At 40.8% G+C, this 25,642-nt stretch overlaps 2 protein-coding genes across 2 annotated transcripts in view; one reads left to right on the plus strand and one right to left on the minus strand.

Moving 5' to 3' along the window:
- PGM5 (phosphoglucomutase 5) overlaps positions 1-19,402 on the plus strand; it is a 74,854-nt gene extending 55,452 nt beyond the window's left edge. Inside the window, exons 10-11 of the mRNA XM_075411359.1 lie at positions 5,516-5,650; positions 17,884-19,402. Of these exons, the coding sequence (XP_075267474.1) occupies positions 5,516-5,650; positions 17,884-17,973 (225 nt within the window). The 3' untranslated portion in view covers positions 17,974-19,402. The remainder of the gene's footprint in view (positions 1-5,515; positions 5,651-17,883) is intronic.
- Positions 19,403-23,135: 3,733 nt separating this feature from the next.
- On the minus strand, positions 23,136-24,922 carry TMEM252 (transmembrane protein 252). The gene is made up of 2 exons (XM_009938191.2): positions 24,561-24,922; positions 23,136-23,493 (listed from the first exon to the last, which is right to left on the minus strand). The coding sequence occupies exons 1-2, from the start codon at positions 24,920-24,922 to the stop codon at positions 23,136-23,138; spliced, it is 720 nt and encodes a 239-aa protein (XP_009936493.2).
- Positions 24,923-25,642: the final 720 nt, after the last annotated feature.

Here is a 25,642-nt window from a genome sequence, read left to right on the forward strand (position 1 = left end):
GAAGGCTCTGCAGAGGGATCTGGACAGAATGGATCAATGGGCTGAGGCCAGTTGTATGATGTTCAACAGGGCCCAGTGCCGCGTCCTGCACTTGGGAGGTGCACACACAACAACCCCACACAATGCTGCAGGCTTGGGGAGGAGTGACTGGAAAGCTGCCTGGTGGAAAAGGACCTTGGGGTGCTGGTTGACAGCCAGCTGAACACGAGCCAGCAGTGTGCCCAGGTGGCCAAGAAGGCCAACGGCATCCTGGCTTGTATCAGGAATAGTGTGGCCAGCAGGAGTAGGAAGGTGATCGTGCCCCTGTTTAGGAGCTGTTTAGTCTGGGGAAGAGGAGGCTGAGGGGGTACCTTGTTGCTCTCTACAACTACCTGAAAGGAGTTTGTAGTGAGGCAGGTGTCAGTCTCTACTCCCAAGTAGCAAGTGATAGGACGAAAGGCAACAGCCTCAAGTTGCATCATGGGAGGTTTAGATTAGATATTAGGAAAATTTTTTTATTGACGGAGTGGTCAGGCATTGGAACAGGCTGCCCAGGGAAGTGGTGGAGTCACCATCTCTGGAGGTGTTCAAAAAACGTGTAGATGTAGCACTTCAGGACATGGTTTTGCAGGCATGGTGGTGTTGGGTTGACGGTTGGACTTGATGATCTTGGAGGTGTTCTCCAACCTTAATGAGTCTATCATTCTGTATTAAAATGTGTTCTGATTTTATGCTGTTTATTTTTATTGTCCTAGTTTCTCTGGTTTGTAAATTACTTGACCTGACCAGACCCTAGCAGATGATACTACAAGCCATTGAAACTATTGTCATGCTGTTCGGCTCAGTCTTTATAGTTTCCGTTCATCACTGCATTCAGAAAATATAAGCAACCCACCTGCCACTGACCTACCCTCTTTATGCATATTACTGCTGAAAGAAGATACGAGGATATTGTCATATCCAAGTCCACTGGAAAATTACAGGTCTGGCAGACTTATGGCCCTTGTACTTTTAAAAAACAGCTCATGAATTTTCAATGCACTTTTCTTTCCCTTAGTTTTCATCTAAAGGCCTCGTCCTAAATTGCAGTGTAATTGCTGATCGTATCACCATGTAACACAAATAGAGAAACATGACTTGGCCTGTTTTCAGATAGATTCTGAAAGTGAGCCCATAAAACCAGAAAGCATGTATTTTCGTAGGGAGAGGCACGTAGTTATTGAGACTACAGTTCAACCAGTTTGTCTTTTGGCAAGGACACATTCCTGGTTCCATGTGTCTGCAGCCTTGGTGGGGTTCTCCAAGCACAATAAAATCAGAGAGGACATTGATCTATACAAATGAAACCAGAGTTCACTGCTACCATTTTCCTCAGGTAGCTTGCACTTCATGTAAATATGGATGCCTCTTTCTGACTGTCACGAGCTTTATGCAGATTTTCCAGCTATGTTTTCAGGACCCTGCTCAAAGTTTTGTTCCCTAGTAGGTGGGGAGAGAGATTTATATTCAGTGTAACTGCATTATGTCTCATGAATGAGAAGCTGGCTACATGATAATTAATCAGTATTAATAAACAGCAGGTTCAGAAAACAAACACAGCAAAATAGACAGCAAACAATATGCCCAGACTGTAGCTTCTAATTCATTCTGACTGTTGAAACCCATGAATATTGCTTATCATAGTGCAATAATAATAATAAAATTAAATGAAACGTTCTGCTGTTCTTGAAGACTGTTTTCATTTTTGAAGTCCTATTGTGCTAGCCTTTGCGAAGGTGGGCACATAACAGTGCTGCTCTTCAGGATCCTGCAAGCCAGAAATGGGACTGGTTACATTTTTGTGTGAAATTTTAGCTAGAAGGATGAGAAGTACAAGTCGCCCATCGTAATGGTTAACTTTGAGCTCTTTAATGAAGTGCTCTTACATTCTGAGATTTGCAGAATAAAACTCTAGCGTTTTGTTGTTAAAAGTTTGTTAACGTTTTCTCACTCTATTAGATTTGGGATGCAAAGGGCTCTGCATGTAGTTTAGATTATTTTGCATTTCAGTGTAAGCAAGAGTTGGGAAACAGGCGTTGGAAAAGTTGGAAAAAAGTTATTTCAGATGACTCTTCAGAGATAAGGCAAAATTTCTTCTCTGTTCAGAATGATATTTTAATCGTGTATCAGCAATAAGGTATTTCCTGTCAGAGCAGCAAGTGTGGCCTACTGTGCCTAGGGGACACTAGAGAGTCCGTAGAGGAGCAAATAAAAATTGTGATAATTGCAGGATTTTGAAGCAAAAGTACAGCCATTTTGCATACTCCTAATTTATGTGTATGCATCTGTGTCTAATATATTGCTGCTAGGCTAGATTTTATACTGGTGTTACTCCCTGTCATTGTACTTTAATAATGTTTTTCAAAATCCGAAGGTATTTTGCTTTAAGTTTTCTGCTTAGTCTTGCTCATACTAACTTATTATGCTAATTTAGAATTATTTATTTAGTTATGAATTTGATAATTGAAAAAAAAAAACAAACTACTGGAAACCAAACTATATGGTACAATATGTAGTAGGTTTAGTTTTCTGAGTGCTTCGGCACGGGGTTGGACTGGATGACCCACAGAGGTCCCTTCCAACCCCTAACTTTCTGTGATTCTGTGATAGATACAAATAAATCAGTAGGCTATTAAACTGGATTCTAATGTAAAAAAGAGAAGTCCCTGTGAAGCTCTATCTTCGTCACAGCACCTTCAAACCAGTGGATTAACCATGAGATGTAATTTTGTTTCAGAGTTTCCACACAGCTCATTAATATCCATTAACAGGCCCAATTTGCCTAAAATAAATGTCTGCAGATGTTCAGTGTGGGAGCTGTACTGAAACTTTTCATCTGCTTCCTCCCAGAAAAAAAAAAAAAATTGTCTGTTCCCATAAGAAAACATTATTCTTGTTAGTGACAAACAGAGTCTTGTATTTTATTAAAACGGGAAGTTATTCTGTCTTGTGGGCTTTTCAGTGTGGTTCTCTTCTTTCTTTTGATCTTGTCTTCGTTTATTAGTTCTACATATAAAATTTTATATTTCATGGAGCTGACACCTTCTACATATACAGCAAGTATGTGGCTTTAAATTAAATTGTTGTGGTTTTACCTGAATTTGAAACAAAGAACCAGGCAGTTACTCTCTCATCCCGGTGGGATGGGGAGGAGAATCAGAAGGAAAAAGGCAAAAAACTCATGGCTTGGGATGAGAACAGTTTAACAGCATGGCAAAGGGAGAAGAAAACAGCAATCAATAATACTGACCCAAAGCACCTGCAACGTGCAGTGTTCTCACCACCCGATGCTCAACTTGCTCCTGAGCAGCAAAAGCCCCTCCTTCAGCCAGCTCCCCACTGAAATACTGAGCATGACCTCACCTGAAATAGAATATCCCATTTGATTGGCGGTTTGGGTCAGCCCAGCCAGCTTCTTCTGAGAATCAACTCTGTCCCAGCTGAATCCAGGACAGCTTATGTCAGGTGAAAAACACACCATCACGAAAACAGTAAGCAGGCTGCTTGCAATTTCACCAGCTTGCTTTGACCTTGCTGACCACAAAAGCTGGAAAATGTAAAAAAGGAGAACTTCTGGATGATAGCCTGGGTATTCTGTAACAAGCAGGGAAAACCTGTTTGGTTTTGTCTTGACAGAAGATGTAGGGTCACAGGTTGTTCTCCCAGAAATGCTTTTTCATATTTATTTGGTAACAGAGGTTTTTTGGCTGGGCTTTTTGGCTTTAACAAATGTTTATAACTCAGGGCTTTTAGATATAATTCCCAGAAAACAGTGAGGAGTATAAAAATCTAGTAGCTGTCATTAATTTCTGTGTAATTTTCCTGAGTCAAAAGCTTTGCTAGTGCTTAAATCACTGTTTCCAAGGGATAGTCAAAAGTCAGACTTTTTGCTGCTGGGCTCTCTGAAAAATGAATTAAACTAAACCTCCAGGTGCAAGTATTATGAATTTAAAAGTTGACTTTGACAGTCGTGCTCTAAAGGCCATTGCTTCCCTAGCACAGGATTTCTCCCGGGCACTTAGGACTATTGTTTTTAAGTAATGCAGCCACTGTGTCTCTTGTAATTCCCTTTACAGAGTGTTTTCAGTTGTATGGCAGGAATCCTAGTCTTACAGACAAATAAGATTAGTCATCATGCTTGTGTAAGAATCAATACCGCCAGTCTTGTGTCCCTGAGAAATACAAAATGAGTAAAAAAGTAAGCTCAGAAATAGTACAGTGGACTGTCTGAGTGGTCAGTGAGGTAGATTGAGAACTGGCTGAATGGCAGAACTCAGAGGGTTGTCATCAGCGGTGCTGAGTCTAGTTGGAGGCCGGTAACTAGTGGTGTTCCCCAGGGGTCAGTACTGGGCCCAGTCTTGTTTAACTTCTTCATCAACGACCTGGATGAAGAGTTAGAGTGCACCCTCAGCAAGTTTGCTGACGACACCAAACTGGGAGGAGTGGTGGATACACCAGAAGGCTGTGCTGCCATTCAGTGAGACCTGGACAGGCTGGAGAGTTGGACAGAGATGAACCTGATGAAATTCAACAAGGGCAAGTGCAGGTGTTGAGACTTCAGGTGTGCTAAACCAAGTAACAATGTGTTACCGTTATTATTGCCAGATAAACATGGAGTATGTGGAAAAGCAATCAAGTGGTCTTACTAGTCATGTCATTGTGAAGTAGCTAGGCCTGGCAGGAGCATGTGAAATGCCCGTTTAGTCTTAGGAGAGGAAGACACGCATGTTCACACTTTGATTTTGTGCAGATATGTTAGACTGCCTTCCTTCTGTCTTAAAGCTGATTGACATTAATGTTCTGTACTTTGAGCTGCTGGTCCTAGGTTTGACAGCCATTTGAAATAAACTGTACCCAGAACTGCGAAAGTCTTCAATTTGTCTTCTTTCTTTTCACTGTCAGAAAGTTAAGTGTAATGAGTAATCAACAAGAGACAACCGCTTGCTCACAGGATCAGATTGTAACAAACTGCCTGTATCATTCTGGGCACCCAAGATGAAGTCTTGATTCTATTGAAATCAATGGCAAAACTCCCATCAGCATCAATGAACCACATCATTACAAAGTTGGCTTAATAGCAAATGTTAGAAAAACAGGCTTTAAAGCTCAGTCTTCTGAATGTAAACTATTTCTGTTTGTCACTTATGCTGCACACATCGAGACTACTCGATAAATATATGTTGTCGATGTGTGTTAAAATTAATATACTATAATAGCACCTAAAAAATGTTTCAAGTTAGTCCAGAGTTAGAGATGGAAAATATCTCTTAGGTCATCTAATGCATAAATGGGAATACACAAGATCATTGCTAGTCTTTAGAGCAAAGAAAAAGAGTAATAGATGAGTTGTCCAAAGGGACAACTTTTCCCTGTTGTACGGGGAAAGAGGAATTGCATTCAAATGACTCTTCCTTTCACTTTTTATTTTAAAGCAGGGAACTGTGATTTGTAAAGTTACTGACACCTTACATATATGCTGCTCCTTCTTCTCCCGTAGGGGCTGCGGATTATTTTTTCAGATGCATCCAGGCTCATCTTCAGAATGAGTGCTTCTAGCCATGTGAGAGCTACTCTCCGGATCTATGCAGAGAGTTATGAAAAGGATCCTAGCCAACACAACAAGGAACCACAGGTAATGCAATACCGTTGTAGTAAGTTGCTGAATAATGCACTTCCTCTGTGATAGCTATGGCTACAGGTTTTCCTCTTTAATCACAAGGAACACTCAGCACTTAGTTCTCTGTTTCCTGTGTTTGTGGATGATTTTTCTCACCATGTGACTGTACATGTTTTGAGGCAGGACCAGCAGTTTTAGTATACGTTTGTGTAATATCTAACACAACAGGAATGTAAAGGGCAGAGATGCCTGGTGATAAATGCTGGGCAATAAGTTTAGTCTATTAGGAGAAGCCATGCCAGTTTTAATTTTTCACTCGTTTTTTTGCAAGTGTTTTAATCTGAGTTATAAAACAACATTAAAAAAAGATAATTATTTTGCAGGCAGGTTATCTGGGGATCGCTTAGTTATGGCATCCCAGGAATTCCTCACAGTGAGAGTACACTTAAGAAATATGGGTGCCAGACTCTAAACGTGTAGGCATTCCTTGTAAGGGAAAGACTTGCAGCTGGCTGAGAATTATTTCATATCATAACCAGACTCTTTCCTAAGAAGAGTGAAGTTTGAAAGCAAGTTGCAGTATAGTCCAGCAGATGCCTAAAGCAATTCATAATATAAATCACATTTCTAACACTCAGGTTTTTCCCAGTATAACACCTTCATGCTGTGATACACAACAAAAGAGGACTAAGGATGTTTCATGGAAGAAACTATAAGCATTTGGCTTGCAGTAAATCAAAACCCTGGAGTTCAACGTCCCACATAGTTGTGTATTCATGACTGGAATGCAAATACAAATTTCCCAAAACATAAAAGCTATCAAATGCATTTGAACCCTATGTAAATTTTGACATTGTTGTTTCACCAGATTCCCACTATAAATTTAGTGAGTTTCTTCTTATGCTATTAAATGATTGTTTATTAGTCGTGAAAAGTGCTTCAGTTTTTCCAGAAGTCTTGCAGACTCCATTCCTGCAGATATGATCTATTCAGTTTATTTGCTTTTTCTTAAAGTAACAGTTTGCATCCGCAGTAACTCCTTGGGTAGAATACTTGTTATGTTAAGCCTCCAACAAAGGACCATTTTTTAGCAATTTTATTGCTTTTCTCTGCATCCAGGCTTAGCCAGCTGGCAGGGTCACAAATATATTTTGACGGAGGAAGAACACTGGCACAACCCCATTCGCACTTGCTACTGCATTGGGTTTACATGGCAAGGTTTTGATGGTGGGGTGGGACAGGGACTGCAGGGGTGGCTTCTGTGAGAGGACACTAGAAGCTGCCCCTATGTCAAACAGAGCTAGTTCCAGCTGGCTCCTAACTGGACCGACCACTGGCCAAAGCTGAGCCAGTCAGAGGTGTTGGTAGCCCTCTGTGACAACAGGTTTAAGCAGGGTAAAAAAAACCACTGTGCAACAGCAGCAGGGAGGGAGGAGTGAGAATAAATGAGCGACACAGCTATGCAGGCACCAAGGTCAGTGGAGTGGAGGAGGAGTGACAGAGTGGCTTGGTGGGCACCGGGCGGCCAGCCAAGGTCAGTGCACCACCGCTGTGTCAAATTCTGTTACAGCACAAACCGTTTATCAGTTGCAATTAAGCTAGCCGTTTTAAATATGGTTCTTTGTGCTGAGTAGGCAAGGCATAGATGAAATGAAAATAAGTAATGGTAACAGACAGACTAAGAGTTCATTTTAGAGGCTTGCAGTGGACTTACACTAACCTTGTGATACGTGACACAAAAAGTGTGATCTGAACATGTTTCCTGTCTAATGAATCCCAACAAAAATAGTAGAAAACAATAGAGCATATACTTGCAGCATGCATCCAGCTCAACTTCTGACTGTTTAATTACAAATGAGAACGTGCCTTTTAAAATGGAACACTTTTTGCATCAACGGATTGTGTTCTGCTTTACTTGTTACAAGGTATGGAATATGAGAGAAGTGACATGCTGGCAGAGTTTAGGCTGGTGTGTTTCCTAAAGTAACCTACAATCAATGCCCAGTATCTAACATTTGGTTTTTTAAGTGAGTGGAAAATAGCAAATGTTCTCAGTGAATTTTCCTTTTGTGAAGAGACTAGACTGAGGGAGCAGGGGTTATCCTCAGAAAAAGAGGGACGTGCTGTCCTACTGTTACATTTCATCTCTGTTCTGCATGGATTTGCTGGAGTGAGGTGCATAAAGTCCACTGCAGGGTCTAGTGACCTCACCAGTAACATGGACTGTGGCCAGGGAGCAGCAAGAACCTGGGGCTGCCGTGCAAGGTGGTAGGAGCCAGACACCCAGAGTAGCTACAGCACAGGCAGTGCCCTCATTGCCCCTGGGACAGTCCCACAGCAGGCGAGTGAAGTGGGCAGAGCAAAGCTCTGGAAACAAGCTCCAGTGACCATCCCAGACAGTGCAAGTGATGGGTCCGGTTCAGGGTCCATCTGGAGCGGCAGGAGGTGGGACTAGAGACAGGGCTAGAGGCAAGGCAACAGCCTGGGTCCATCCAGGAGACAGGGTCAGAAGTCAGAACTGGAGATAGGCTACAATGTGCATCCAAGTGGTCCTTTAGGGAGAGAAGCTACCTGTAGCACAGGCTGACATGGGCTGTATGAGCCCATGGGCAGGGTGCCGGGGGGAGTCCTCAGGGGAGACTGGGCAGGGCCAGCAGGGCTCATCACTGCCCTCAGGGCTTTCAGAGTCTGGTCTTTTATTCTAGACACCAAAAGGGTCTGTTCTTCCTAGGGACAGAAAAAAGGCTGGAAGTTTTTTTCTGTACGTGTACCAGAGCCTGTCAGATTGTTACACTTTTGGCTGTTTATCCAGGATGTTCGCTAGTGAACAGATAATCCCTGGGGCAGAAACGTCATTGCCTTGAAACTTGCTGCAGGGACTTTCCTGCATTCATGCAGTGCAGACAGACGCTTTAACATCCAGACTGCCTCAGGAAATACACAGTACTGTAAACACCCTCCTCATCTCTTGGCATGTGCACAAAACTGGGGACAACATAAGTTTCATCTTGATTAACAGAAAATTCTTTCTCTGGTTTCTCATTGTATAGTATTGCACAGTTCCCACTGCTCATGTTTCCTTGCCCTGGCTGGATACGCTGCCAACAACATGGGGGCATTAGGACCTGCAAGGTCATAGATTGTATCCCACAGGCAGATGTTGAATTTCAAGGGAGTACATAAATTGCTTTTCAAGAGATCCTCATGTTAGTACGAAAATAACTAAAAATTTCTCAGGAGAACATTTGATAATCTTCAGTGGAATATGTGGAAGAGAGTGAATAGCAAACTCCTGTTTCAGAAAACAGCATTGCTGGGGAGGGGCGGCATAGTTTTCCTGATGTTGTAATTCTTTTATTGTTTAATTTGCTTTGAGAATGATACTGACAGGTGTACATTTAGAAGAGCTGTGGCGGGTTTGAAGTTTTAAGTACTTTGTTTCCTATTTACTTTCACTGATAAGGTCCTAGTCAACATATTTGTAAGTGACCAGTTATTCAAAGAGCACTGACATGGAGAAGTATGTAAATGATGTACCTTACACATAGAATGGTGATTCTGCCCCTCTGCCCTTGTCTGATGAGACCCTGCCTGGAGTCCTGCGTCCAGCTCTGGAGCCTTCAGCACAGGACAGACATGGACCTGTTGGAGCGGGTCCAGAGGAGGCCACAAAAATTAGCAGAGGGCTGGAGCACCTCTGCTGTGAGGACAGGCTGAGAGAGTTGGGGCTGTTCAGGCTGGAGAAGAGAAGGCTGCAGTCAGAACTTATTGCAGCCTTTCAGTACTTGAAGGGGCCTACAAGAAATCGTGAGAGGGACTTTTTACAAGGGCATGTGGTGATAGGACATGGGTAATGACTTTAAACTGAAGAGGGTAGACTGAGATTAGATATTAGGAAGAGATTCTTTACTTTAGGGGTGGTGAGGCACTGGCACAGGTTGCCCGGAGAAACTGTGTCTGCCCCCTCCCTGGAAGTGTTCAAGGTGAGGTTGGATGGGGCTTTGAGCAGTCTGGTCTAGTGGAAGGTGTCCCTGCCCCTAGCAGGGAGGTTGGGACTAGGTGATCATTAAGTTCCCTTTGAACTCAAATCATTCAATGATCCTGTCATTTAAGGAAAGTGTTGCATTTGGGGTAAATGATTATTTTTCCTTAAACATAGCTGGTCATTGTAATTGGGTAGATGACTACATGTAGCTTCTGTATCATTGCACTCTGCCTGGAACAGCTCATCAAGAAAAACTCTCTTCCATACTTTTTATATCATAAACCAAGGCATAAAATTATTTGATGATTGGCTGCTTAAGTAAATACTTTGTTGCTTCTGCTTATTGGACCACCTCTCCAGTACTTTCTTTGCAGTGTTTACATAGGCAGGTGGGACATGAATACTTTGCATTGCTCTGTATTTTTCCCTGGTAACAATTCAAGTCAATACCTGAAACGAAAGGCGAAAATACATTAAGACATCTTTTTGGCTCGTTTTCACAAGAAATAAATTTCTGTGTCTTGATAGATGACTCATTTATATTGGAAGTTACAGTGCCATTTTGAGGAATCATTGTGGTAACTAGTTAGGGTTTGCCTCATATCAGCATCTTTTTTTTCCCTCTTTCCTTCTGGACAAAGCCTTTTCCAAAATTAGTCACCCAACTTTTCAGCAGTTTTCAAATTTTTCTAGCTTGCTTCTGTCCTCTTTGACAGTATAACTGCTGATGGTGAATCTTCCACAGATAAGCAGAAACCTAAACCACACGTTCCAATATGCAGGCTGAGGCTTGCGTATTGTTCTGAAACACCAGTATGACATTATGGCACTTTCTGAGTCAAGTGTTAACTGAGACATAGTGTAAGGACAACACATACTGGTACATGCTTTTAAGAACAGCTGTTCACTTGAGGTGGATAGAATTAATCATTCACATTAGAGGTGCTGTACTTCGGACCATAACTCCTTTCCCACAAAAGGTTGGACCAGATGATCTTTTGAGGTCCCTTCCAACCAGGGCTGTTTTATGATGAACACTTGTCCAGGATAAGATTTGGATAAAGATCTGTAACAATGCTCAGTATCATCCAGATTCAACTATTGGGAGAGTGCTAGCTGTAGGCCTTACTTTGGTTTGATACTCAGCAGAAAGCCTGACATACTTTGAAGTGTTACTGGGGCGGCTCAAAGATGTGCCATTTAATTTTGGCCCCAGGGAGCCATTCAAGTGAGTGGTGCTCAAGTGATGCTCTCCTCATACTTTGTTGTGCTTCAGTACTGTGTAACTCTGCATGAGTCTTACAAGAAGAGCTGATTTTCAGACCTTATTGGCTTTAAATACGTATTTTCCTTCAGAAACCTTAGAGCTTCTGTAAGAGCATTCTTGTAAACAGACAGAAGCAAGGCTCATAAGGACCTTTTCTTCCAATTCATATGTAGGCCAAACAGTAGCTATTAATGAATGTAAGGGTCACCCAAATATTATTTTGATAGTGTCTTCATACAATTCACTTGTAATACTTTCCACCTAGAAGAAATTAAGCATAGACCACTGCCTGATCAACAGCATAGGAATCTAGGGGAAAGCAGTAACATATGCCAATAATTAGAAGTCCAAAGTCATAGATAAATGTGAGTAGCAGTGTCTTCTGGCTGTTGAACCATCCAGTGAAGGAAATTGGCAGAAGCAGCTTTGTGGTCAACTGGGAGATAAGGAGTGGCTACTATTTTCCGTGAGTAGTTCAGTTCTTCCTATAAGCTAGGATCAACAGGAGTGAAAATCAGGAGCGATAAGGAAAAATGACCATCATGCTCGGTGCAAATTATGTTAAAAACAATTCAATGTAAGCATTTTAAAATTACATAATTTATAGCGGTATATATAATTTATAATCTAGTTCTAAAACAAAGTCTTGAAAACAATGCCAAACGCTTTTTAAATGCTGGAATGATTCCCATAGAATGAAACACCACTCTGTTGATGCTCCTTGTCCCTGGTGATGCCTGTCATCACTGTGCATTCCTGAGAAAATTGCTTTCAGGCTAAATTGGAAGATTTCCTTAAAAAGATGATTTCTGTGGTTTTAACCAGTCAAACAGGCATCCAGCTAGCAATTTCAGGAAGTTCAGTTCATTGTAACAAATGACAGACTTCTGTCTGTAGTCTTGCACCTTTATACATTGGCATGTATCTTTTTCTAAAGTTAGTAGACTTACTAGCTGTGTTAAATTTAACACAGATGGAAAATCTAGAGCGGTGTTCAAAGGGTGTGAAGTACTGGGAGTTTATTGACCGTTAGGCTCATTTAGAGCCTCATTTTATAAATCAAGTCATTATTTGTTATTTGCAGATCCCAGCACAGGTTAATGTCTTCTAGTCCTGGATATATTATTGAACTTGGATAAGATTCACACAGGAATTTTCATATACGAAGATCCAGAAAGAAATGACTCATCATGCAGAGTTGTTTTATTTGTAAATCCAGTGCATCCTTCAACAACATGATTGCACTGTTGTTGCAGGAAAAGTGCCCTGGGAATAGTGTAGTGAATAGTCTGGATTGTTCTGAATATGCACTAACTAGCGCTGTTCACAGTGTTTTATTATTCATTATGTGAATAGCAACAGCAATGAACAGGTGTTGTCGTAGACTTAGGCAGTCTGTATCAGGTACTCTTTGAACGGGATGCGGTGAATCACACATGCTGCAATTTTGCTGAAGACTAGTGAACTACGTGCTGCTTAGCTACAGAACCATTAGATTAGCAGCAGCCAAGCAAAGATTTTGGGGCAGGGGTTGTTTCTTTGTGTTTTTGTCTGAAAAGGCATACCAATTAAAAGAAAAATCATTGAGGTAACAAGTGTCTTGATCATCAAAGACCGAATTTCTGAAATAGTTTTTGAATGGCAAGGAGCAGAGGAAAAAACTGGAAAAACCAAACTAATTTTCAGGTGGACCTTGGTTGGTGTATGAAAGGATTGTAATTATATATGACTTTTTAATATATAGTGTTTATAGTGATAGACATCGCTTTATATAGTGATTATATAAAGCAATTGCTTATGGTGTGAGTTTGTCCAAGAGCAGGGAACTGAAATCAATAACCCGGAAGTCCCTGTGTCCAATGTCACTTAATAGGGTTAAAATGAAAGCTTTCTGTATGGTTCTGTCAACACATTCTTACAGCCCCAGGCACAAGTGCAGTTTGCTAGAGATTTACTGCCTCTTCAGGTTTTATTTGAAGCATTGGATCTTTTAGCATGGCTCTGCTTAGCTATTACAACATACAGTAGGGTCCAAAGAAATCACATAAAGCTTTGCCTTTGCTATTAAAATTCATAAGATTTTCTTTGTAGGGATGTGTGAGATGGGGATTTCCATCTGTTTGATCACACTCTTAGATAATACAGTATGTTCATGCTATTCAAGTAATTTAGCTTCTGATTCTGCCAAAAGTCATACAGTGAACAAATTTTAAATCAGCTGGTACTGGAAAGTCTGTTTTCCTATTATATAGGAAAAATAATTCATATGATAGTAATTATAAAATATTTCATAAATCAAGAAAATGAGTTCATTAAACCTAACCTTCACTCGAAGGTCTTTGGATATACTTGGAAAGAACTCATCTGTTGCAAATGTAGGTGTTTCCATGCACCACTCAATTTACATTTTCCTCCTGTCTTTTTCAACCCTCATGCTTGCCCTCCTCTATTGCTAGGGTCAGAACAGCTGTCCTCCTGACCTTTATTGGGATTTTTATTTGAGTTAGCAGGCAGACCGTGCGCAACAGTTTCCTTTTTCCCACAGTGAGCGTGCTGCTTCATGGTTATAAAGTGAATTCCAGCAGTGCTGTGGATGTTACAGAGCCAGTCCGGTTTGTTCCACAATCAGCCAGGCTATCCACATTGCTTAGATTGTCTAGGATGGGTGGCTGTAGCATCAACCTTTCCAAAGACTTCCAGTTTTTGGAATGCAGGACCCGAGCAGCCACGCCTGAGCCAGGCTGTGCATTGAGCTCTTATGGCAGAAGCCCTGTGGGAGGTACAGCTGTGGTGCCAGACAGGTCTTAGTGCTGACCTCACTTTGTAGTTGTTTCAGTCCACTCTTTGTGTCTCTTCCTTCACTTTAGTGTTGCTTTGTAAGTGTACGGGTTTGACTTTTAACGTATGTTACAGCCAAAGGAAAAGGTCCTTCTAATAGGTAAAGCCATCAAAACATGCTTTGGGTGATTTTCCTCTCTATTCTGGTTTTCTTTTTCTTTCCCTTAGTTCATGTGATAGTGATTCTGTTGCTCAGGTTACGAAGGGCTAACAGCAGCTTTAAGCAGTCACGTTAAGCAAGGGAAAATGACATGGGAGCAGGAAGATGTAAGAAAGGAAGGAGCTATTTCTCAATCGCTCTCCCTTCTTGTTCCAGGACTTAGAGCTGTCCCAGTTACCCTGACCTCTCTGAGCAACAGTCTGTGTAATGTTTAAATAATAAAAAGAGAAGGACTGAGAATTAATTTAGGTGTTAGGAGAGGAAAGAATTTCTAGCCCGTGCCTGAAACGTCTTATGATAGGCTCATCATAATTTATACAATCATAATAATAATAACACTAACTAGAAATTACAGCTTTTGGTGACTTCAAAGCATTCTGCAAACTTGTTTTTCTCAAGGCTACTTAACAAACTGCAAAACTACTTTGATTGATACTAAATCAGATTAGACAAGCAGCTGAAGAGGTAGAATTTGGGGTTTGACCGCAGTTTTTATAGCGGGAAGATGCAGAGATGGAAAACATTTGGCACATCTTCTATATTTACAGAGCTCCAAAAGTTAAACTGTAGCCCTGCTTTGATAACTTCGTGCTGTATTAACCCACTTGTTTATCTTCATTTAATTTTGAGTTGTTAACGATTGTTCCAGGGAAGTGAATTCTTCTGGAATATGTAGTACTGTGCCAGCTCTGCTTAGATATCAATTGCAAGGTCTGAATGTTTGTTCCAAAATAGTTACTGTCCAAATTGTCATTTTGATTGTTAGTAATGCAGGTGACTGAACAGCGGTGTAACAGTCACACAGGGTTTAGCCGATTGATGCTGGATCTTCATCCCCAGTGGGACGTTCTTCTAAGACTGGCTAATTCAGATGGCCTTCCACTACATCTCCCTGTGATCCCAGAATACAGGGAGCAAATGGTTGAGTGTTTAAGGTTTTACAAAGACTGACATGTATAGAAATGATTGACCCTGTCTTCCTAGTATTCCACCCTGTACATTTGCTTGGGTATATGTAAAGCTGAGAGAGCCCAGAATAACACTGGTGGACAAGATGCTGAATGCAAAATGAGGATCAGTAAAGTAAGAGAAGACAGAGTAAAAGTTGGGTAACTGTAAAGGAGAGTTGTAGTTACCTGATCTTCCCTAAAATTTTTGAATCCTGTTTGAAGGTACTACCGCTACCATTCTCTGAGCTTTTTTTGTTATTATTTTTCTGAGATAAATTCTGCAGATTTCTTTTCACTTTTAATGGGGCAACTTGTTTTAGAGATTTACATTGGACTGGGAAAAGTGAATCTGAGAGCTATGGAGAATGTCCGTGCCTAGACTCTGTAAAACTCACCCATATTTGGTTTTCCTAACAAGATTCAAATTCAGTGCAGGCTGGGGGAGAGACCGAAGAGCAGAGATTCACAAGCTTTCCAGACAAAGTCTGGACAGATGAATTTGCATTAGTGAATTTTTGATGAAAGTTGGCAAGTTTCAGCATATGCTACACACTGTACTTTTTCACAAGTTGTTTCTTGACGTATAGATGGCATTTGTCCACCTATTCTGAGAAAAATATTTTCTAAAGCCAAATTTAAGACACATGCTGAACTTTCAGCATGCAAGCAGGTACATTTCAGCCCTGCCTGAGCCTTGGGTAAACTGGATGCATCATGGGGCAAATCGTATCTGAGAGCTTGACTAGAAGAAAGGGAGTTGTAGGGAAATTTCTTGCAAGATTACAGAGAGAAGTGCTACATGAGCCAAGCAGGAATGATACACCTCTGACAGCTCTGGTACAGTTTATTTCCAAGCAAAGGTTTTTGATTTTTGTTTGCCTTATGTTAGATATCAGCTTGCCTGATGTATTTCCCGATACGAATAATCATCCCTACCAGTTTTTTTTTAGAGGTATAACTTCGATCTGTTACTACTAAAGCAAAATTCTGAATTAAGTCAGACTGCGTGCAACACAACCAACTTACACAGTGAGTGCAATTGCTGTTTAGAGTTGACATGTCAATAGTACAGTTTTACAATTCCTTAAATAGCAAGAAACATTTGAAGAATATTTTTAGATCAAGATCTCTTTAATATATAGATGTCTTTCTAGAGTCATATTAGCTATAAATGATTGCTGGGTGGGATTTATCTTTTGCAACTGAAATGTGAGCTATTCATTGCAGGCATTTACAGCTCTAGTTCCTTGTTATTCTAACCCACTTTTGCCATTACAAAGAGAATGCACTTTGGGGTTTTTTACATCTGCAGGGTGAAGAAAGTGTAGTTAAATTGAAGTGTGAGAGAACAGAGCTAAAATAGGACTTTCTCTGTTCAGGAGCATGATCGTACCAAGCAGAATACTTAGTAGTAATTGGAACAACTTGGCAAAAGAGCAGCAGCTACATTGTTTGTGTGAATGGCTGTCACATCAGCTCATTTGATTTTGTGTTCTGTTCAGAGCATTGTGTAGAGTTTTGTTTGGTTTTGCGTTTTTTTCTTCAGAGTGCGTCTATTGCCTAAGAAAGCAGGGTCAAGTAAAGCTGTTCAGTAGGGTTGCTCTTTAAATTTTCCTGTGCTTTTTAGATTAAATAAGGAAGCGGTTTCTTAGGGGAGTGCCAGAGGGTCTACAGATGTTTTGGTCTTCTTTCAGTTCTCCTTAATCCATGTTGCTGGAGGGAAGGAGTGATATGGTCCAGATCTTATAAATTGGCACGTTGTAGTATTTATTTTTGCAGCATTTGCCCACAGATGCGAATTCGTGCTCCGCATGTTAGTCTTCTAGTCTTCTCTAAGCATGTTTGACTTTAATGGACTTGTGTTCTTCTTCAATGATTATTCAGTAGATATCTACATATTTGGAGCTTTTTGAACAATAACGTGTCAGACTGCTCGCACTTGTGCTTGACTAAGTTTGATTATAAACTCACTTGACACCAATAGCATTCAAGGTGTTATTCCATGAGTCTGCTTGCACAGTTTCCTCACTCTTTTGATTTAACCATCTGACCATTTGTATGAATAAAGCAAACACCTCGTACTGCCAGAAACTGAAACAGATTCAACATATTGATTATATTAAGCTTATAAAAAAGATATCTGTATATTTAAGCTTTCCAGAAGTACTGTTTTGTTTGCTGTTTTTTGTTTGCTTTTGTTTTTAAACCTGACAGGTTTAAAGCCAGAATGTAGTTTATTTGAAACAGACAGCAGGGGGAAATCTTTGAGGGTCAGAAAATTACCTTACTACTTTGGTAATCAAATATATGATTCTCTGAAAAGAAAGTTTTCACACAAAACTCTCTGCTGCTGGTTTGTCCTTGCATATCATGTAATTAATTGAGAGGAGATTCAGTTGGCATTTGAAGAATTGTATTTTACTTGTTTTTTATATGGTACTATGTTAGTTGTTTTCTGCACTGACCCGTCTGGGCAGTTTCATACATATGACCATTTAATGAGGTCTGTAGCATGAAAAGAGAGTTCATGTTGCTTTTGTTGGAATTTGTCCTATTTAATATAATTACAGATGGCATTACTCAAAACACACTTTCATGATTTCTGTTAAGGTAAATATTACAGTACCTTCAGACGCTACGCTTCACAGATTAAGCGTGTATGGGAAGAAAATCTCACCTACATGGCTTCCACTCATCAGAATTGAAAGAATTCTACTCTTGTGATTTCTAGGTTGTTTTGTACAGCAGATTTTACAAGAGCTCTGCACTTCATGTCATGTGGAGACATTATCAGTATGGTGTATTAACAGGTTTCTCTTTCCTCCATAGCTTAGGTGTACTCAGTGTAACACTTCACAAAACATGTGCTCAGCTTGATACTTCATTATATCAAGTATGACAATTTAGACACTGTAACTGTGTCAGTGTTTATCATTATTAAATGGTTTACTATTATTATATAATACTACAGTTAAAAGGGGGATTTATAAATGTAAGATCTGTTGATATTTCTGCTTTATGTAATTCAATGTATTTCTTCCTCTTTAGGCTGTACTGAGTCCTCTTATAGCAATCGCACTGAAAATATCTCAGATTCATGAGAGGACGGGGCGAAAGGGACCCACTGTCATCACCTGAAGCGACGGAAGAGTGTTAAACCAGGGCCAAAAGAGGAACAACAAGGAGGAGACAGGATGTTGCTGAAACATGTTAGCCATTTGTGCCTTGTATGATTTTAAAAGTTTTCACGGGGATAGAAGTAGGGTGGGAAGAAAAATGCAATATAATATTGAGCATATTCATATGCATTGATCTGCAGATACAATAGTGTATTGACTTCTTTGTTTTACCTGCAATATCTTAATTTCAGATAGCAATATAACCAAAGAAAGAGGCCTTAACCTTCAAATGTTGTCAGCAGTGTGACAGAAAAGGAAAACTGCTTGGGTGTGAATGCTGTGGTAAAGGTTGAGGAAATTTCAGTCAGGGAGAGAGGGGGAGGAGTTGCAAAGCAAAGACATGCTTGGTGAATATTGTTTGGGATCCTTGTCACCTTCTTGTTGGGTTATGAAGAGGTATACAGAGCATGTCTGAGGCATAGGGGCTGTATGCTAAGCTTTGCAAAGGGTGTGTTTCCTCACCTGACTCCACTCCTCTCCTCTCTCTCCCGTTGCTCACAGGTGCACGCTGGCAGCAGTGTTCTGTAAACACTTGCACATGCTCCCAAAGAAGGGGTTATCCCGTATTTTTTTTAATCCCTGCTTTTAAAGTGTATCAATGTGACTTGTGCCTTTAGATTTTTCTGATTTTTTGACCCTCTTTTTTTTTTCCTCCAAAGGGAGGCATTTGTGCTATAGAAGCTGATTGTGTCCTTCCAGCAGTATGTTGGGTGTGGAATTTGGCTGTCTTTTGCAATATTCCTCATGTCAGCAGGTGATATTGGTGCTTACTGTGTTTGAAAGGTAATCACTGCAAGTTCAGCAATTTTTCATGGAGGAGTTATTAAGGATGTTTCTTAAGTCTTTGGAATACTCCTACTCCACTTATCACAAAGTGATAAGTTAAGCATATAGTGAAGGGAAAACGAAAACAAATGCCAGTGAATTAAAGAGAAGTGCTTGTCTGATTCACCAGCTGGACACAGTTTCTTAGATTCTTTATAACAGTGGATCATGGAATAAAATTTTGCGGAGTACGAAAGAAGAAGAGACGTCCCAGCATAGATCTGAGAAGGATATTGGGGATACGGACATCAGCATTTTTCTGTTTGTGAAGTGATACTGCAGTTCTAGCTACAGTACTGTGCTCTGAAGAAGAACACACTTTATGCATGTGACTCATTTGAAAGCTTTGCTTCCTTGGGGACAGTGTGGTTGGTCACTTGTATCATTTGTCAAGGTGGCTTTGTGCAACTTGCCTCTTTGCAGTGTGTTTCTATTCATTGTGGTTGTCAAACTTTAATGCAATTTATATAATATTGCAGAAAAGGAAATTGTTTTGATTTCTTTCAACACTTCTGTCAAAAAATTGCTATTGCACTTAGTACACAATAAAGAGAAATGCTATATTTCTGTCTTGGTGCATAATTGTGGACAAGACACACTGCACTTTCAAGCATCCTAATAAAACTGCCTGTAATACAATTACATTACCTGCGTAATTGACTCTAAACAAATGAGACAACAGTGTTCTAACATAGTGTTCTACCTTACCATTAGTTATTCCCATAAATCAAAAGAGATTTTAAGGCTTTAGTTCTTTATATAAAGACTTTTTTTGGACATGACTATGGCATTCTTACACAGTTCAGACATCCACGTTTGAATGTAAGAATATTCATCTTTACAGAAACCTTCTTCATCTAATCTTTCATTTTTTTTATAGATCAAACTCCTCGATGTGTAGGATCGTAAGCTCCTAAATAGTGGATCACACATGATCAAACATAGACGTTCTCTGGATTATGACACTTAGTTCGAATTACTGGACTGCACGAAAGAACATTCTGAAAGGCAGTCCAAGAACTTCTAAAATCTCTTACACATTCTCTGACAATGAAATAATTTTGGATCACGTGGTGAACTAGCTAGTTACAGTACCAAGTGTCCCATTTACCAAGCTTCTGGAACTTGCACTTTGAAAAGTAAGACATAGAAAAGCCAGGTGTCTTTCAAGATGCGGTGGGAAGACTCATGAGAGACGAATCAGGACTGTGAAGAAGCATGCTTTTGCTTTTATCTGAAAGTCACTAGAGTGCTAGCTGCAGTAGATGGCAGTCTGCTTTCATGAAGGCAGTCTTTGTGAGTAAAGCGTGCATTTTGAAATCTCAGTACTGGCTTTGTCCTGGGCTTCAGAAGCAATACCTGTGCCTCTGTACTGAAATGGAGAAAAGAGCTGTTTGTGTGTCGTTTTGAATAGCTGTGAAACAGCAGGCTTCCAGAACTGGTCTAACACCAAATCCACTCATCATCGCTTTTTTGCGATGACTGGTGATGCTGATAAAATGCAACAACAGGTATTTTCCACCACTTAATTGCTTTTCTCTGCAAGAAGATGAATAAAACTTTGTAAGGCTGAAGTACGCTGTATATCTTTGTATCTGATGTGTTTGGGGAAGGACTGTAGCCATGATACCATAATGTGTGCCTTATTTGCTGAGGTCTTTTACGTATTAGCATGAGACGTGAATGCTTGGAAAAGGGTGACATATATGAACGTGTAAAAAGATGCAAGTCTTCTAAAAACAGACCAAATGCCTAGCAGAGGAAAAGCTATTTTTAATACTGTTTGTCTCATCACAGTGTCTGGCCCCTGTGGCAGAGACCCAGACCCTGCTGTGGCTATTGCTGGTATAGCAGTTTATGAAGTCTGGAAATTGCAGGAGTCCCGTGTTGCTCAGCTAGGATTGCACTAACATTTACTTGGACAGCAAGTTCAGCCACTTTTCAATCCACCTCACTGTCCACTTAGCTAAAGCATACTTTGTCAGCTTGTCTATGAGGGTGTTCTGGGAGATGTTGTCAAAAGCCTTACTAAAGCTGGGACAACCAAGATCTGCTGCTCTCCCCTCATCAACCGAGCTAGTCATCTCATAGCAGAACATCATCAAGTTGGTTAATCGTTATTTCCCCTTCATAAATCCATGCTGACTACTCCCAGTAACCTTGTACTTCACAGGTTTATCAAGGGTTTCCAGGATTAGTTGCTCTATCACCTGTCCAGGGACAGAGATGAGGCTGACCAGCCCATAACTCCCTAGATCCTCCTTCTATTAAAGACAGGAGTGACATTTGCTCTGTCCTTGTGCTCAGGAACCTCTCCCAGTCACCACAATCTTCCAAAGATAATGGAGAGTGGCCTTGCAATGGCATGGCCGCACCATTCATGTATCCCAAGTCATCCCATGGACTTGTGTATGTCCAGTTTGTTTAAGTGCTCCCTAACCTGATCCTGCTCCACCCAGGGTAAGTCTTCCTTGCTCCAGAATTTTCCTGTGGTCTTGAGGGGCTGGGATTCCTGAAGGCTGGTTTTACCAGTAAAGATGGAGGCAAAGAAACTACTAAGCACTGTAGCCTTTTCCATGTCTTCTTTCACCGAATGTACCTGCAGAAACCTTTCTTGTTGCCCTTCATGTTCCTCACCAGATTCAACTCCAGCTGGGCTTTGGCTTTCCTAATCTCATTCTTGCATGGTTGGATGTGTCTCTGTATTTGTTCTGGGTCACCTGCCCCTGCTTCCACTTATCATTTAGTCAGGAGCTCCCTGGTCATCCATGCAGGCCTCCTGCTGCCTTTGTTTGATTTCTGCGTGTTAGAATGAACCATTCCTGAACTTGAAGAAAGTGGTCCTTGTGACTATCAAACAGCTGTGCCAGACTCATCTTTTCTCCAGGGCCGTAACCTATGGGGTTCTTCCAAGCAGATCTCTGAAGAGATCTAAGTCTGCTCTGCTAACTTTGGTCCCACTTTCTGCTGTGCTCCCTCCTCACAAGATCCTGAGCTCCTCCGTCTCGTGATCACTGCAGCGAACGCCTTCACATGCCCACATTTCTTCTGATACTGCATCAGGACAGCCACACACCTACTTGTTGGCTCCTCAGTCACCTGGGTCAAGAAGTTTCTGTCAACACACTGAAAGAACCTGTTCTGTTCTGAAGCCATAGTTTGACCTGTTCATATCCTCCAGTCCAAAGAAAATTCCTTTTAATCTAAAACTTCCAGCTACTAACCTTGGCAAAGATGACTTCATGCTAGTAAGTTTGATCAAAAGCAAACTGTTTAAAAGCTTTTGCTGCTTTGACATTTTTGAGCTAATTGCCCACACAATTTTCCATTAAGTTTATAGCCAAGAAGTTCATTAGCTGTAAAGACAAACTGAAAAACAGATTGTATCAAATGAAATATTAGGTATTAACCTTAATTTTCTTATTATCTCAGTTATCTTCAAGTCTCCTGTACTTTCTTTCATATTGCAGGTTGAAGGTGCAGTTATCTTCAGTTTCACTTTTCTGGGTCCATAGAGACCTCACGACATCTGCAGAAGGCTGGAGCTGAAAAGGGGCACTGCAGGATTGTCCTGGGACTCAGGGAAAGGAAGAGAGGATTAGCACTTCCTGATTGCCAATAAACTCAGAGGAGTCAGAGAAGGTTTTTCGGCCTGCAATTGCTATCTCCCTCTGAGGAGCTGTGGGCATCACCAGGGTTGTCTGTTTAGCAGCTAGGAAAAGTATTAAGTGTACTGTATTGTGTGCTTATCCTGAATCATGAACACTTTGTGTCATGTAGGCAAATAGAAGACATTTGTTTTAACTACAAAATTTATTCATTAATTCAATAGTAAAACACCAGCTATTAGTACCCCAAAATAAAAGACGGGACTTGAAAGGTATGATACAAATATAATCAGTTACAACAAATAATTTACAAATTCCAGAAAAAGGTGGAGTTAATAGGTTAGCTAATGTTACAAAACCACAAATGGGGACTTTTAGCCGAAATTGCTTATGAGGCAACAGACGTGGAAGACTGGTAACAGCAGGATGCTTCATTTATCTTGCAGCATAAGAAACTCCTGTTGCAGTGACATTGACTTTTGTAAGATATAACCTGATCGTTGCTATCTCTATGGAGATTCATTCTGTTTTGAAATGCTGAGCACCTTTATATATATCCCCTCCAACTCCACTCAAACACACAAGTGGTCAATGCTTCCCCTGGACAGTTTAACCGTAAGTGGTGCACTATTAGGGATCACTGACACACGTCTTCTTCCAGATTCTCCCCCTTCACAGATGTAGGATTTTACCCCCTGCCTGACTCATATGTTCTGACAGGCGCTGCTCTTCCTGAGGTGCCCTGGCAATCTGTATCCTGTTGGTAACTGTTTTCATGTATGGATGGATGAGAATTTGACTCCGTTCGAGGGTTTGAGTCTTGGTCAGCTGTTGGCTGCTGCTGTAGCTGCTGCACAGATAATTGGTAGGGTGGTGGCTGTTCCTGTTCGTTAGTTTCACTGACGAACTCTATGCTGCTTTCACTATATGGAGGTGGAGGGATGTTGAAGACTTCTTGCTGTTTCAGTGTGGAGGCAACAGGCAGTGGGGAGGTCTGTTTTTCGGGATCTGTGATGTCTTCATAGGAGGGGGGATAGAAGTCAGGCCTGAAAAAAAACAAGCCAGAAAGAAACACCTCATGATGAAATGTGATTTATCTCAGTGAGCTTGGTTAGATGCTTTGTCCGTTATGTTTTCAAAGTTTAGATGAGGCTTAAACTGTAAATGGAAACCCAAGTAAGTTTAGATCAATGAAATACACTAATATAAACCAGCTGCCATAGCTGGGATCATTACCCATGTCTTTCTGCAAAATGCTGTATTAAAACAAATCATTCTAAAAAGACAAGCCTCCCCCATGAGAGTTCCCACCCATGGTGTACAAACACTAATGCCTGTGAGTGTTTCGATGACTGCCCGAGATAAGTTTGGTTTGGAAAAAGAAAGAGATCACTGTCCGAAGTAAGTTAAATACAATAGTCGTTGTTTTCCACAGCTTTAAAATACATTTTGCCTGTTTCTGCTTATCTAACAAAAATGTGCTGAATGTTGTTTTTATAGTGCTTTTAGAGCACCCATTGTTGGTACAGTTTCCACAACAGTCTGAGAAAAGTAATTTGTATCCAGCGGCGCTGCTGAAGACTTTTGTCAGGCCGAGCGCCAATCAGTTTAAGAAACTCTCTCTCTCAAAGCATCAGGCTTTGCTCAGAAATAGCAGGGACAATTACCCAAGAAACCTTCAGCAGGGACCATATCGGGAGCCAAAGCTCCCTGCATACCTCATAGGTAACAAGCAGTATGAGCACATATCCCATAGCAGCACGTCTGGAACTGTCTGTTGAGATGGAACCAGTGATGCTCCTGCAGGAGCTCCGTGAAGTCAGTGTAGCTGTGCCTGCTCCCTCCACGCACGGCCTTGGACCACTCTGTGCAACCTGCCACGTTTCCTGTAGTGTACCTTGCCTTATGTATTGTTTGTACAAATTGCTTTTGCACGCTGCTACCTGCTGTAGCAAATCACATTTCAGACTACAGTTCCCTCCACAGAAATATAATAAAATTCCTACATACTTTTATTTGGTAAAAACTTTGTATTGTTGCTTTTTTCTCACAGCTTGTTTACCGAACAGTGTACTTCCCTCCCAATTCATCAGCAGCAGTCTGCAACACATACCTGTCTATGGTGCTGACACATTGCTCTCTACGGCTGGGATTTCGAACGAAGGTGCTGCTGAAGTCCCTGCACTTCAAGACTTCATGGAAAGTGCTCCAGAAAATGCCAGTCACAAGGAGAAAGATCCCCAAAGCAAACAGGCAATAAAACAGCAGCTCGTTGTTTCTACATCTGCACGTGGAGGAAGCTGCAGAAACACAAAGGACTCCCAGACAAATAGTGGAGAAACCGAGTAGGAGCACAAAAAGACGAATGAAGGTAGAAACACTTTTTGGCATCTTTCCCAGCAGACACAGCCCTTGGTTTCTGTCTGATGTTTGTTTGCTGGCTATATCTTGGCTGTGTTTCTCATCTTCATGCATTGGTGTTTTATACACTTCACAATCAACTGGCCTTTGGACAACTAAGAGAAATAGGCAGTTGTAAGATACTCATTAACTCTTTGAGATACTCATAATCTCTTTTGAGATTAATTTGTAATCTTAAACATAATTTAAGGAAGGAAACAGAAACTTCCTGCACCATTCCTTCACCACTGTGATCTCCAGAGCGCACACTGAACTGCTACATTCGCTGCATGTTACAATTCGCAATGGTTTAGACACTTTGTTAGAGTATGAATTAGACCTATATTTGATTGTCTTTAAAAAAACCCCAAATAACAAAGAATAAAAACACTGTTCATAACTCCCTGTTAAAAGTTTGAGGGGAAAATATACTTCTCATGAGTTTTCATCTTTCCTCGGATTTTGGTCTCCTCTATCTTTAACACATCATTTAACGGCCTTTATACTTTTAATAGTCCTTTGAAAAAGCATAATTTGCTAGCTTGTAATGTGGTATAATCAATTAATTTAGTACATAAAGTGAAAGGAATCAAAATTGTGTAATATTGAAAAAGGATATAGGCATATAAGAAATCTCCTGCGTTATCTGCAGGTAGAATCATACTCTGATTCCTTTACTGTTATTCTCTTCTCTATTCCAGCAATTTTTATTGACAGGTTTTCAAAAGCGTCTGTGGTCAAAGCTATGCAGCAACACCTATACTCAGTTCTCAAATATACTCAGACATATGAAAT

This window comes from Opisthocomus hoazin, chromosome Z, assembly GCF_030867145.1.
Source record: "Opisthocomus hoazin isolate bOpiHoa1 chromosome Z, bOpiHoa1.hap1, whole genome shotgun sequence".
Classification (NCBI taxonomy): domain Eukaryota; kingdom Metazoa; phylum Chordata; class Aves; order Opisthocomiformes; family Opisthocomidae; genus Opisthocomus; species Opisthocomus hoazin.